This window comes from Hemiscyllium ocellatum, chromosome 23, assembly GCF_020745735.1.
Source record: "Hemiscyllium ocellatum isolate sHemOce1 chromosome 23, sHemOce1.pat.X.cur, whole genome shotgun sequence".
Lineage (NCBI taxonomy): Eukaryota > Metazoa > Chordata > Chondrichthyes > Orectolobiformes > Hemiscylliidae > Hemiscyllium > Hemiscyllium ocellatum.
In genome coordinates, this window is record NC_083423.1 from 16632729 (window position 1) to 16647248 (window position 14520).

The 14520-nt window shown below is 39.6% G+C and overlaps 1 protein-coding gene across 1 annotated transcript in view; it reads left to right on the plus strand.

Moving 5' to 3' along the window:
• The window catches only part of LOC132826571 (collagen alpha-1(VII) chain-like), a 248660-nt gene that overhangs the window by 116595 nt on the left and 117545 nt on the right, over window positions 1–14520 (plus strand). The window contains exons 43-47 of the mRNA XM_060842528.1: window positions 1776–1853; window positions 8424–8474; window positions 11203–11235; window positions 11329–11388; window positions 12728–12754. Coding sequence (XP_060698511.1) covers window positions 1776–1853; window positions 8424–8474; window positions 11203–11235; window positions 11329–11388; window positions 12728–12754 — 249 coding nt within the window. The remainder of the gene's footprint in view (window positions 1–1775; window positions 1854–8423; window positions 8475–11202; window positions 11236–11328; window positions 11389–12727; window positions 12755–14520) is intronic.

A 14520-nucleotide genomic window follows, 5' to 3' on the forward strand; every position in this document is an offset into this window, starting at 1 on the left:
CCAGTCTCTTCCCAGCAGAAAATAAGTGGTCTTCTCTTCTAAATAGTGCTTCCAGTGCCCAGACTTTATTTTCAATCTGTTCTTCAACCACGCATAAAAATCTCAATCTCCAGCCTTTTATGCTTATCAATTCCCTTTGCCTGCTCATTTCCTTAATTTTATTCTCACTATCCTCCTGAAATTTACTATTATCCATCCTGAATATATGTCTTTACAGCACCTTGCCTTGAGTTTTATAATTGTAAAATATTTTGCTACTTCCCTTCATTTATTTTTAGTCCTTTCTGATAAAGATTAGATATTTCCTTCTTACTTACTTAATTGCACTTGATATATCCAAATGTGTGGGATCAACAAATCAAATAGATGTGTCCTTTTTTGGAATTTCATTTCTCCCATGTTATGCCCCAAAAACCAACAGGAAGTCTCTCTGTGGTATATAGCCCTTGGGTGAGGATATGATATAGATGGCCACAAGGAAATGCAAATCTGCTTTTGACTGGGTCTATTTTAAGCACAAGAATTCACTGGCGAAAGATTTGATCAGTGGTAGAGCAACAGTACTAGTTTTGGAACTCTCAGTACTATTGAGTTTGCATCTTATGGTACTTGAAGTCCAGTCCCGTTTGATGAAATGAATGTCTCTTCTCTATTTAATGTATGGGAAATCTTAATGCAGTTCCTGGTGGAACCACGTGCAGATCTTATTATAATTTGAAGTTAATTTGTCCTAAGTGACAATTTTATTCAGAGAACATAGGATGGTTTGTTTGATGATGCTGCTCCTTTAACAAGTTATTCTGTTTTTTTTTCAAGTGGGATGGTAAAGGCAGAGGTGCTGAAATGTCTGAACTGGCTACTTTAATAATGCTTAACAGGCGTTGCCTAAGTCAACAATCAGAAAAGACTTTCAGCTTTTTATTTTAAAATGTTTGTACAATGAAAGAGGACAGGCCAGTTCATCCAGTTCAGAGTTTTGTCTAGCTCTGAGAAATCTTTAGCTGGTGACCAAAAAACAGCTCTATGGTGATCCTCTCTCTCTCTCTCTGACATCTCCCTCCTGTAAGAACCTGTGTTTGCATTTACTTTTTTCACCAAACGATGTGTTTATGGGATGTTCCAGGAAATTAGATTAGCCCTTTGTTAAGTTACAGTTTCGTGCTGGTTGGGTTTTCAAATAGTTATGTTATTCTAAATTCAGTTTTCTTTTGCTCGTGTGCAAATACCTTCTGTTTTGTTTAAAACTGAGTGGTTTGACGAGCTACATCACTCAACTTAAAACAACTAGAAAAGGTATCTTCTGGGCTACCTTCTTAAAATGTTTTGAGGGGGTCTTGCCTGGTCCATTACACTTGTGAATATACTGGTGAAATATCACATTTTGCAAATCTAGAACTGAGAGACGATGTTGAGGCGCATTTTTAACAATTAACAAATACATACAATTTCGATAATCATTATGGCACACTCATATTTTTGAATGCATGTAGATCTTTTATAGAGAAGTAGTCACATTAAATATCCACTTGTCTTTGGCTGGATTACTAGATTCCAGGCATTCACTGGTTTTATCCCACTCTCAAGTTAAGCAAGCTCTATTGATTAAGACAACAGAAGTCCAATTTGCATTTATACAACATACTGTATGTTTCAAGGTGGAAGTTGTGAAATGCATCAGAGAGATAGCCAGATAAAATTCCAGAGTATTCTTTAAAGCACAAATGTACTAAACAACACTTACTGTTTTTATCACAAACTCTCATCTTTTGAAACAGTTGAAACAAAATCTCTCAGAGAATTCAGGGAAGCCTTTAGTCAGAGTGCGAAGAATGGATTCATGGCAGAAGGAACAGGTAGGTCACTTTGTATTGCCTAGATATAATTTTCCAACATCAGCTTGTGGGCTTTTATCCTGGTTTAAACATTATAAGCAAAGGCATTCTTTCTTGAAAAGATATCAGAATAAATGTTGTAGACATTAAGTTTTGCACCAGTTCAAAATTGTGAGCTCCTCCACCAACTCCGCAGTCAATAAGAGCAGGTTAAATAAAATTAGCGAGATTCGATGGAAAGTTGCCTTTGATCATTTGCAAATTGGTAACATACATTTCTGACACACAATTGGATTGCAGAAATTATATTTTCTATTTCTATGTAACTATGAAAAATGGCAATACTAATATCTGCAATAATCGTAAATTTTAGAACATAGAACATAGAACATAGAAAAATACAGCGCAGTACAGGCCCTTCGGCCCTCGATGTTGCGCCAATCCAAGCCCACCTAACCTACACTAGCCCACTTTCCTCCATATGCCTATCCAATGCTCGTTTAAATGCCCATAAAGATGGAGAGTCCACCACTGTTACTGGCAGGGCATTCCATGAACTCACGACTCGCTGAGTAAAGAATCTACCCCTAACATCAGCCCTATACCTACCACCCCTTAATTTAAAGCTATGCCCCCTCGTAATATCTGACTCCATACGTGGAAAGGTTCTCATGGTCAACCCTGTCTAAACCCCTAATCATCTTGTACACCTCTATTAAGTCACCCCTAAACCTTCTTTTCTCCAATGAAAACAACCCCAAGTGCCTCAGCCTTTCCTCATATGATCTTCCTACCATACCAGGCAACATCCTGGTAAACCTCCTCTGCACCCGTTCCAGTGCCTCCACATCCTTCCTATAGTATGGCGACCAAAACTGCACACAATACTCCAGATGCGGCCGCACCAGAGTCTTATACAACCGCAACATGACCACAGGACTCCGGAACTCAATTCCTCTACCAATAAAAGCCAGTACGTCATATGCCTTCTTCACAGCACTATTTACCTGGGTGGCAACTTTCAGAGATCTGTGTACATGGACACCAAGATCCCTCTGCTCATCCACACTACCAAGTATCCGACCATTAGCCCAGTACTCCATCTTTTTGTTACTCTTACCAAAGTGAATCATTTCACACTTAGCTACATTGAACTCCATTTGCCACCTTTCTGCCCTGCTCTGCAGCTTATCTATATCCCGCTGTAACCTGCCACATCCTTCCTCACTGTCAACAACTCCACCGACTTTCGTATCATCCGCAAACTTGCTCACCTAACCTTCTAGTCCCTCCTCCAGGTCATTTATAAAGATGACAAACAGCAATGGTCCCAAAACAGATCCTTGCGGAACACCAATTGATAGATTTTGCTCTGCCATGGCATGAAAGGGTGCAGATTAATGCAAATAGGTGGAGTAAAAACACAGATCAACCACAATCCCACTTCATGACAGAAGAGATTCAAAACGCTAAGTGACCTATTCATGTTGCTATATAACCAGTATCATACAACAAATTCATCTGAAATTGTTTATTAAGAATTAAAGCACTTCTACAGAAATTATAATTTAATTGGAGTGCATAATGAAAATGTCAGAAAGTCATATCGAATGTGCCACTGTTTAAGAAGGGCGGTAAAGACAAGCCAGGGAACTAGAGACCGGTGAGCCTGACCTTGGTGGTGGGCAAGTTGTTGGATGGAATCCTGAGGGACAGGATGTACATGTATTTGGAAAGGCAAGGACTGATTTGGGATAGTCAACATGACTTTGTGCATGGGAAATCATGTCTCACAAACTTGATTGAGTTTTTTGAAGAAGTAACAAAGAAGATTGATGAGGGCAGAGCGGTGGATATGATCTATATAGACTTCAGTAAGGCGTTTGACAAGGTTCCCCATGGGAGACTGATTAGCAAGGTTAGATCTCATGGAATACAGGGAGAACTAGCCATTTGCATACAGAACTGGCTCAAAGATAGAAGACAGAGGGTTGTGGTGGAGGGTTGTTTTTCAGACTGGAAACCTGTGATCAGTGCCACAAGGATCAGTGCTGGGCCCTCTACTTTTTGTCATTTACATAAATGATTTGGATGCGAGCATAAGAGGTACAGTTAGTAAGTTTGCAGATGACACCAAAATTATAGTGGACAGCGAAGAGGGTTACCTCAGGTTAAGGATGTGGACCAGATGGGCCAATGGGCTGAGAAGTGGCAGATGGAGTTTAATTCAGATAAATGCGAGGTGCTGCATTTTGGGAAAGCAAATCTTAGCAGGACTTATAGACTTAATGGTAAGGTCCTAGGGAGTGTTGCTGAACAAAGAGACCTTGGAGTGCAGGTTCATAGTTCCTTGAAAGTGGAGTCGTAGGTAGATAGGTTTTTGAAGAAGGGGTTTGGTATGCTTTCCTTTATTGGTCAGAGTATTGAGTACAGGAGTTGAGAGGTCATGTTGCGGCTGTACATGACATTGGTTAGACCACTGTTGGAATATTGCATGCAATTCTGCTCTCCTTCCTATCGGAAAATGTTGTGAAACGTGAAAGGGTTCAGAAAAGATTTACAAGGATGTTGCCAGGGTTGGAGGATCTGAGTTACAAGGAGAGGCTGAACAGGCTGGTGTTGTTTTCCCTGGAGCGTCGGAGGCTGAGGGGTGACCTTATGGAGGTTTCAAAATTATGAGGGGCATGGATAGGATAAATAGACAAAGTCTTTTCCCTGGGGTCGGGGAGTCCAGAACTAGAGGGCATAGGTTTAGGGTGAGAGAGGAAAGATATAAAAGAGACCTAAGAGGCAACTTTTTCACGCAGGGGGTGGTACGTGTATGGAATGAGCTGCCAGAGGATGTGGGGTGGAGGCTGGTACAATTGCAACATTTAAGAGGCATTTGGATGGGTATATGAATAGGAAGGGTTTGGAGGGATATGGGCCGGGTGCTGGCAGGTGGGACTAGATTGGGTTGGGATATCTGGTCGGCATGGGCGGGTTGGACCGAAGAGTCTGATTCCATGCTGTATATCCCTATGACTCTATGATTCTATATTCTCATCTGTGTGTTTCCCTGACAAGGATATAGACATATGAAACACTCCCCTACCTTTCTATTGCAACCAACTGCAATTAAGCATTGGCGTGAGATGAGAATGTGAAATGAGAACTTTTTTTAACTAAGCAAGTTGTTATGATCTGCAATGCACTGTTGGAAAGGGTAAAGGAGGCAGTTTCAACAAACCATTCAAAAGGGAAATGAATAAAGCCTAGAAGGAGAACTTTTTGTTGGACTCATGAGAAAAGGCAGAGTTGGAGAACTACATAATTTTGTCGATATTTTACAGAGCTGAAACAAGTACAATTGGCTGAATGACTTTCTTAAGTGCTCTCAAATTCTGTCATTCCACATACAAGAATACAGAGATAAAAGTCTAAAAGGTTTATACATAATACAAATTATTCAATTTCTTGAGATAAACAACTCAAACAGGATGTCTAGTAATTCTATGGTGTGGAGGTGCCAGTTTTGGACTGGGGTGGACAAAGTTAAAAATCAGACACCACCAGTTAATAATCCAACAGGTTTATTTGGAAGTACAAACTTTCATAACACTGCTCCTTCATCAGATAGCTTGTGGAGCAGGATCATAGGACTCATAAGTTATAGTAAAAAAATCATACCACTGATGCAATGGATTGAACAAATCTAAATTGCTGTAGAAATTAATAAAATGTCACATGGACTGATTGCCTCCAGGTTGTGTGCTTTTTGTACAAAATAAAATGGACGGCACAGTGGCTCAGTGGTGAGCACTGCAGCCTCACAACGCCAGGGACCTGGGTTCGATTCCAGCCTTGGGCAGCTGTCTGTGTGGGGTTTGCACATTCTCCCCGAGTCTGTGAGGGTTTCCTCTCACAGTCCAAAGATGTGCAGGTCAGGTTGATTGGCTGTACTAAATTGCCCATTGTGTTCGGTGCATTAGTCAGAGGGAAATGGGTCTGGGTGGGTTACTTTTCAGAAGGTCAGTGTGGACTGGTTGGGCCAAAGGGCATGTTTCCACATTGTAGGGACTGTAATCTAATGTATCTGCAAATTCACCCCATAGACTTATATTTGTGTGTGTGGGTGTGAAGGAGTGAGGGTGTGTGTATGTGGGGGAAGAGAGGGAGACAAATGTGTGTGTGTGTGTGTGCAATCTTGATAGAATGTATGCACGAGTGTGATGGAGTATATGCCTGTAAGAGGGTGTTCGCATGAGTGAGGGTGTGTGTGTGTATATTGTAGTGGGGTCACCTGTAGTGTGACATGAACCCAAGATCCCAGTTGAGGCTATCCTAATGAGTACCAAACTTGGCTATAGCCTCTGATCAGTGACTCTGTGTGTTTCATATCCCGAAGTCTGCCTTGGGGAACAGTCAACCAAAGATCCAAGGCTGAATGTTCCCTGACTGGAGGGAACACTCCTGTCTGGCAATTGTTGCATGGTGCCCATTCATCCATTGTTGTAGCATCTGCTTGGTCTCGCCAATGTACCATGCCTCGGGGCATCCTTGCCTGCAGCTTATGAGATAGACAACATTGGCCGAGTCACATGAGTATCTGCTGTGCACATGGTGGGTGCTGTCCCCACATGTAATGGTAGTTTCCATGGCGAGACTCTGACATGTCTTGCAGTGGTTGCCACAACAGGGTTGGATGGTGATATGGTCGATGTTGTTGTGAAGGCAGGGCAATTTGCTGCAAACAATGGTCTGTTTAAGATTTAGCAGTTGTTTAAAGGTGAGAAGTGGAGACGAAGGGAAGATCTTGGCGAGGTTCTCATCTTCATTGATAATGTTTTGCAGGCTGTGAAGAACATAGTATATTTTCTCCTGTTGTAGGGAAAATCACCAGTCTCAGAGTCAGAATCGGGATTCAACGACAGAGTTTATTGTACAGAGAAATGAGAGCTCCGGGGAGAGAGAGATATCCAGCAGTATGGCTGTCAGCTGCGAGCCTTCTCTCACACTCGGATCGCATGTCACAATATTTTATACATTTCATGGTATAATAGTCCAGATATCAAATCTTTGTTTGTACAGCATGGTGTGTTTACAGAATACATTACAGAGTCATTGTTAGTTTCAGGGGAATGTTACAGAATCATTGTTGGTTTTAGCAGCTACAGCAGAAGTCCATTGCTGAAGTAATGGATTGTGATCATCCTTCTTGAGAAGGAAGATCATTTTCCATTACTGCAAATCTAAGGTATTGACACTTGTATACATGCAGTCTCAGGTAGTTAATGGTTGTATTGAAGTTGGTGGCTGGACTCAAACACTTAGGTGGATAGTAAATGTTCCTGATGTGTATTTTCTCCCCCACCCACCTTAAACTAATTATCCATGTTCTGTGCCTGTTGTGCTGGTATCCTGTTGGCCTCAAGCAGTATCTGTGTATGCTTCACTGTATTTTTCCATGTAACAGCTCAGTGACCATCTTGTGTGTTAAGTGACCAACTTATGGCTCAGTGGCCATCTTGTGTCTGTATGCCCAGTGTCAGCATGCCCTGTGTCAACTCCCACTTCACTCCGCTCCCACAAAGTACCAGACAATAAAGTATACCCTATCAATCGTATCCCATGGCTGCTTCCTGAGGAGGTCATTACAGTTTCTCGCTTTGCCACATCGGAACTGGCGATCGATGACTTGAGTATTGTTTCCTGTACTTATGAGGGTGTTCATCAACACCTTCAGGTGTCCACTGCATTCCTCCTGATTTGAAGAGATCCTGCGTGTGCGTAGAGCTTGTCTGAAGGGGGTGGCTGTTTTAATATGTTAGTGTGGAAGCTAGACAAGTGTATTCAAGAACGAGACTGATACTAAAGAGTAGTCCATGGTAAATCAGATTGTGAGATGAAAACTGTTAATATCACTGTGTAGTTGTTTCAGTAACTCCTCACTATGGGTCCAGAGGAAGAAAATGTCATCAATATATCTAGTGTATAATGTTTGTTGGAGGTCCTGGGCCGTCAGTCCATATGATATTTTATAAATTCCTACTTTGGAAATAGAATCAGCCTGACTTAAGGTTGGAATGCAGACAGACTCTAACCTCACACCTTTAATGTGTTGTCTACACAGAGATGTCACTTTTTTTTAAATAAAACCTTAAGTTATCTTGGGAATATGACTTGAAAGAAGTTCTGGCATTTACATGTTAATGAATCGAAACCTGCAACCCATTTTAAGTGATTAAAGACTTAACAACAATCTAGGTTTCTTCAATATATCGGATAATTTGAATGACACTTTGATCTTTTACTATAAATTCAGTGTCCTATGATCCTGCCCTACTAGCTACCTGACGAAGGTGCAGTGCTCCGAAAGCTTGTACTTCCAAATAAACCTGTTGGACTATAACCTGGTATTGTGTGATTTTTAACCAAGAACTTCTAAATATAGGCGTAGGACCTAGGTTTTAAGTGATTTTTTGAGAGAACCTTTCCAGAAATGAACACTTCTTATTTAAGATGTATTTAATTGAACAATTCTTCAACACCACACCTTTTCTACTCTATTTAACATATATTTATTTTGAAGTCCATAATATTTGATTGCAGATCCGTCTACCGGGTGCTGCAGGAATGAGAGAAGTAAAGAAGAGACTGGTGGTAAGAAGTGACAGTCTTTTATTACAATGGAAGTAGTGCATGTAAGTCATCCATAATAAACCAGCCGATAATTCAACTTTAAAGCCACTAATTCAATTTTAAAGCCAAAATCACCTTTGTAACAACTATGAGCAAGAACTTTTTTTTTGTTTTGTGCATGAGTTGGTAAGTTGATTGATGTTACAGAGAGGCATTCTGTTTTGAGTTTCAAGCCCTGCAAGTTTCACTCAATTGTTTATCATTCTGAACTGGATAAAATAAGTACCAAATCCACATATTTGCAATTGATCTTACCTGCTCAGCAATGGATATTGGAATAGTTGTTTTGTAGTGTGGCACTTGAGTATTGCTGAAATAAATACCTACAGTATTTCCATTTTGTTTGTATCAAGATAATTTGTAAGAATATCAATTCAAGGGATAGAACAGTATTTCAGCTGCATAAGAGGAGAGTACTGATTGGTTGACAGATGGATTGTGATTCATTGAGGCATTGCATTGAGAATGCCCCAATTCATGATGCAGTGCTTGCACATATTGTTACTGTCTGCAAATGCAAGATACCCTGGATGTTAAACATGTAACTTTCAATACACACAAGCATGCCATACTGTGAGTCTCAATCGATTGTCAGCATAATTCATTAGGCATTCAGGATTATTCAGCAAATATAATCCAATTCACATCTGAAGTTGGAAATTATGGGTTTTGCAGGTGCAGGGTCTTTTCTATAGTTAGTACCTTACTTGCTTTGAGATATCAAAGGGATATGCTGTTTGATATTAACAGCCAGTTTTTTTAGTATGTATAATCTACTTAAGTGGTGTCACACCAGCACTGAAATTCATATACCACTTTACACATCTTTGTGATAGGCAAAATGTCTTTTTGGTTTGACAACAGCATCCTGTTTGTGGATAATACCACTTTTGTTGCTGCTGTTGCTTAAATACTTGAAATTCTTCACCTTTCCAAAGTAATCTGAGGTAGACTGGACATCTTTTCGGGACCAAGAACCTCAAGGTCTTTCATGTTTTTGCACAATATATAGCAAGGAATGATCTGATCAAGGTTGCCATTATCTCACAGGATAGCTTCGACATGCCCAATTTCAGCATTATGTTTGCAAGTTAAGAAAAATGGCTCAAACCCCATTTGTGAGACATTCAATAAGGCCAGTTTTAAAGTGCATAGAACTGTAGCAAATGCCAATGTCTGTACTGTTAAAAATCACACAACACCAGGTTATAGTCCAACAGGTTTAATTAGAAGTACAAACTTTCAGAGCACTGCTCCTTCATCAGGTAGCTAGTGGGACAGGATCATAGGACACAGAATTTATAGCAAAAGATGAAATGTATGGAAGAAATCTACATTAATGTTAAGTCTTTAATCACTTAGAATGGGAGTGCAGATTTCGGTTAGTTAATATGTCTCTATTGAACAATGAAGGTAAATTTGGAGTAGACAGTAATTGAGACCTACTGCCTGTTTTTCAACTAGCATATTGAGGAAAAGGAGTTCATTGAATATTCCATTTCTACAGTGAATTTTAGTGCACAATGGAGCCCACTAAATCATGTAAGGAAACTCTTACGTGCCAATGTGAATTCAAATATAGCAAAGGTATCCTCTACATTTCAGAAATATGCAAGGGTCCCAATATTAGGTACAATTCTATCAAAGATACAATCACCATTGATTCCAATGAAACTTTTTGTGAGAGCTGTGCCTAACAGAATCCTATGTTAACACTACCTACTTAGGCATATGTGCCATCATTAAAAATGAGCTCAACTGCATAGGTTGCTGAGTTCATTAGTTCAATGAATACTGATTCACACACTTGGTGGCGGGACCAGATCACCACTTGCCGACCAGTCAGAACTTCCATAAGAAGGGAAGAGCTGGAATTTGGGCACTGGAGCCTGTTCTGCTTTTAATATAATCATCGTTAATCTCAACTGAGCCTCAGCTCTATTTATCTGCCTGTTTTCCATAATCATTCAATCCATTACTTAGCAAACATCTATCTATTGCCTCTTTAAATTTACCCAGTGTCCCAACAACTAATGCACTCTGGTGTAGTGAGTTGCAAATTAAGAGAAGTAATTTCTTCTCACCTCTTCTCTCATACATTCTGAACGTTGGTTTTTCCTTGAATTGGTATTCTTGTGAATTATCCTGATGAGTGCAAGACAAAAAGCTTTGACTTTTTTTATTAGCAATACTCAAGGAAGTGCGAGTATGCAACAGCAAGTTGCACTTATGTGGCACCTTTAATACAATAAAAATCCAAAGAATTATATTTGACATCAGCTGGCATATAGCTCTGTTAAAGAGAGAGGTTTGAAGACCACCTTAAAAGAGAAAAGCTGCAAGAGAGATATTGCGATTTACTGAGGTAGTTCCAGACCTTGGTACATAGAATGCTCATGATAAGGACGCTAATGTTACAGGGTTAAAATTGAGGATCTACAAGAGGCCAAAATTGCAACAACACCGAGATCTCAGAAGGACTGAAAGAGGTTACAGAGAAAGAGAGGGCAAAGCTGAATGGTCTAATGAAGCCTGAAATTTATATGCTATCTCACTTCTCCACATTTGTGAATGATCACTTCATTCTTACATAAATAAAGTTTCATCACATTCTGAGAAAACTATGCATTAAAGTACTATCAAATACTATCAAAATATCAAATTTATTTTTGGTTCATTCCTTCCTCAGGATTCTAGTCGCAGAAAGTTGAAAACAGAGAAGGTAAACTGTTTCCATTAAAATGTTTGCTCTTCAATTGTATCAAGCATTTTATTAAAGTATGCCTGAGATGTGAATTCTTATTTAATTTAACAGAATAAAGCAATGAAGATTGTTGCTCCTGCACTGGAATTCTCACGACAAAAAGGTCAAAAGGTAATTTTTAAAGAAAATGTCAAAATTCCTGTTTCTGGTCCAACGAGGATGGTTTTATCTCCTGGATATTCAAAGTTACCTGATCCTGAGTGGCAAGTCCACTAGATTTGGATGTGAGTTAGGCTGCCTGGACAATGATCAATATTATGCCAGTATACATTAGCTTGACTCAGGTATGAGATTACTAAGAATACCACAACTGTTGATTGAGTTTGCCTATTGTCAGACATGGATATCTTTGTGCCTATTTAACTCTTGAAGTTATTCACCTTGTTATCATGCCCCACCCCTCTCCACCCACCACATACAGTCCATTTCACCTCCACCCTATCAAGAATGTCAGTCAACACTTGGTCAGAAAGTCATCTGAACATATGTACAATTTGTAAGTTTCCTACTTTGAGTGTTGTAGAAATAGGAATAAACTATTCAACCTTTATAGTGTATTTCACTATTTATTTAGATTATGGCCGATCTGTCTCCTAGCTACTCCTCTTTTTAAAAATAACACATAATATGAAATATCATTAGTTTAATTGCTTTAATCTTGAATGATTCCCTTGAAAACTTTTTGTGGAAATTGGACCATATGTACAAATTAACATTATGATTTGTTTGGACACTGGCATTGTTTACTTAGCATTGTCCACTTGGTACTAGAGGTAATCATATTACAATATTTCAGATACAAAATAATTGCTATGATTTAGGTATTTTTACAAAACAATATGGCCCAAATGTTCATGTCATTGAATATGATTGCATGTTTAACTGTCCCAGCAAAGTAATGAGGAAAGCAAGTTGTGAGAATTGTGCTCTAATAATGTTCATACCCAATATTTCCTCCATTTAAAGCGATAGTTTAAAAAACAGGAATGCTATTTTCACCACCCTATTTATTTCTACCATATTCTGTGCACAGCGAATCTAATACGTTCATGGTTCCTGGATCTGCCTTTAAAAGTTCTATGAAGCTTTGAATGTAAAAAGTAAAATAAATAAATTCTGAAGTGCCTTTCACAATTTCAAAACATCTCAAATGATTTACAGTCATTGAAAGGTGTTAGTTGTTATAATGTAAGAAACAGTAACTAGAATGACAATGCTGTGCTAACATGATTGTAACATTAGCATATGATATGGGATAGACACTGTAGTACTGGCATTTCCTTCCAGGGTTAAAAAGATGAAACAGGGCATATGGTATGTGGGAAAAAAGTTTTAAAATGAAGAGAAGTATTTCTCCTAAAAAAAAATGCAGACGTTTTGAACAACTTTCAGGAGGTTAGTTTTGGTTTGTGATGTAATTGCCTTATTCAGTACTGGTGTTTCCTTCCAGGGTGAAAAAGGTGAACCAGGCCATAAGGTATGTAGGAAAAAAAATGATGGGAAATGTTTCTCCTCAAATAAAATGCTGACGTTTTGAACAGCTATCAGGAGATTGGAAACATTCAACTGGTTCTTGCTGACTTTTATTCTCCTCATGAATCTCCTGTCACCCTGTTTCCATAAACATTGTTAGCAATGTAGCTGGCCTGAAGCTGCACTTTCCCTGAAATATTGGAGTTCTCAATTATAAGCACAAGATGTCCATTTTTGTTTTGTGCTGTATCTGAGGAACCAACTGATTTGACAGAGTGACATCAGTCAGATTCAACTCAGAATAATTTAATGCAAGTTATTAATTAGGATCACAAAAAGAAAATTCTGAGTGAGCAGGTCCTAAAGAATTCTACTAATCATTAGTCCCCAACACAAGGAATGACTTTCTATGATTAGTTGCTGCTTCCTAATTCATATTTAGGCAAGATCCTTTTTGCATGTCATTTGTGTGGGACCATTCCTTTAAAAGCCTGAATAAATACTGCCAGTAAGATGTCTTTATCCATGATTACTCAGAAACCTTGCAAGCATTGCCTCTTCCATTGCTCCTATATTTATTACCATACTCTCAAGCGTCTTCTAATTGAATATTGGAAAAGTTGACTCCATTTTCTTCAGTTTCTTTCAGGAACATTATAACAACTGGGTTTCAAGGTACTGAACTTAGTGTCCTACTCCATTCTGGACTCAGCTTCCTCCTCAGATTTGCTACATTTTCAGAATTGTTTTCTTCCACTTCTGTAATATTGTCCATAATTTGTTGCTGTCTCTATCATTCTGTTGGGTCGAGAGTATTACGATTTGACTTGACTTAATTTAATATTCTGTTGGCTGGCTCCAGCATTATCCTCCACAAGCTTCAACTCATCAAAAAGATTATAAACTAACACCTCAGCCACACTATGCTCCATGCTCTTGCTTGTCCTGCTGTCCAAGTTCTGAAAGCCATTGACCCACCCTCTCCACCCTTCTCTATCCCCAGATTTGTGCCTGTTGAGTTTAGAATTTCCATTTGAGTCGAAAAGTGTGGCACTGGAAAAGCAGAGCAGATCAGGCTGTATCCAAAGAGAAGGAGAGTCAATGTTTCGGGCATAAGCCCTACATCAAAAACGTGTGGGGTGTGGGAGATGGAAAAAGGGACTGAGAGATAAATAGGAGAGTGGGGTGAGGGTAAAGCAGTTGGGAATGCAATAGGTAGATGTAGTTGGGAGGGTGTTTGTGATAGGTCTGAGCAGAGGGCGGAGCGGATAAGTGGGAAGGAAGATGGACAGAAAGGACAGTTCAAGAGGACAGTGCCAATTTGGAGGGTTCAGTAAGGGATGAGGTGGGGGAGGGGAGATTAGGAAATTAGTGAAGTTGATGTTGATGCCATGTGGTTGAAGAGTCCCGAGGAGGAAGATAAGGCACTCTTCCTCCAGTCATTGGGTGGCTTGGATTTGGCAGTGGAGGAGGCCCAGGACTTGCATGTGATTGGCTGAATGGAAGGGGGAGTTGAAGTGGGCAGCCACAGGGCAGTAGGGGTGTTTGGTGTGTGTTTACGTCCTCATTTTTAAAATTGTCCATTGCTTTGCCCCATTTTCTGCTTTGCAACCTAAGCTTTCGAAAACCTAAAACTGCAATCTGTCCACTCCACTACGTTTAGTATTCCTTCTTATTTTTAAAATTATCTTCTGCCATCAGTTTGCTTTCCTCCCTTAATCTTTCAAATCCCCATGTTCACTGTCACTTTCTCCTTTATTGTGACAAGCT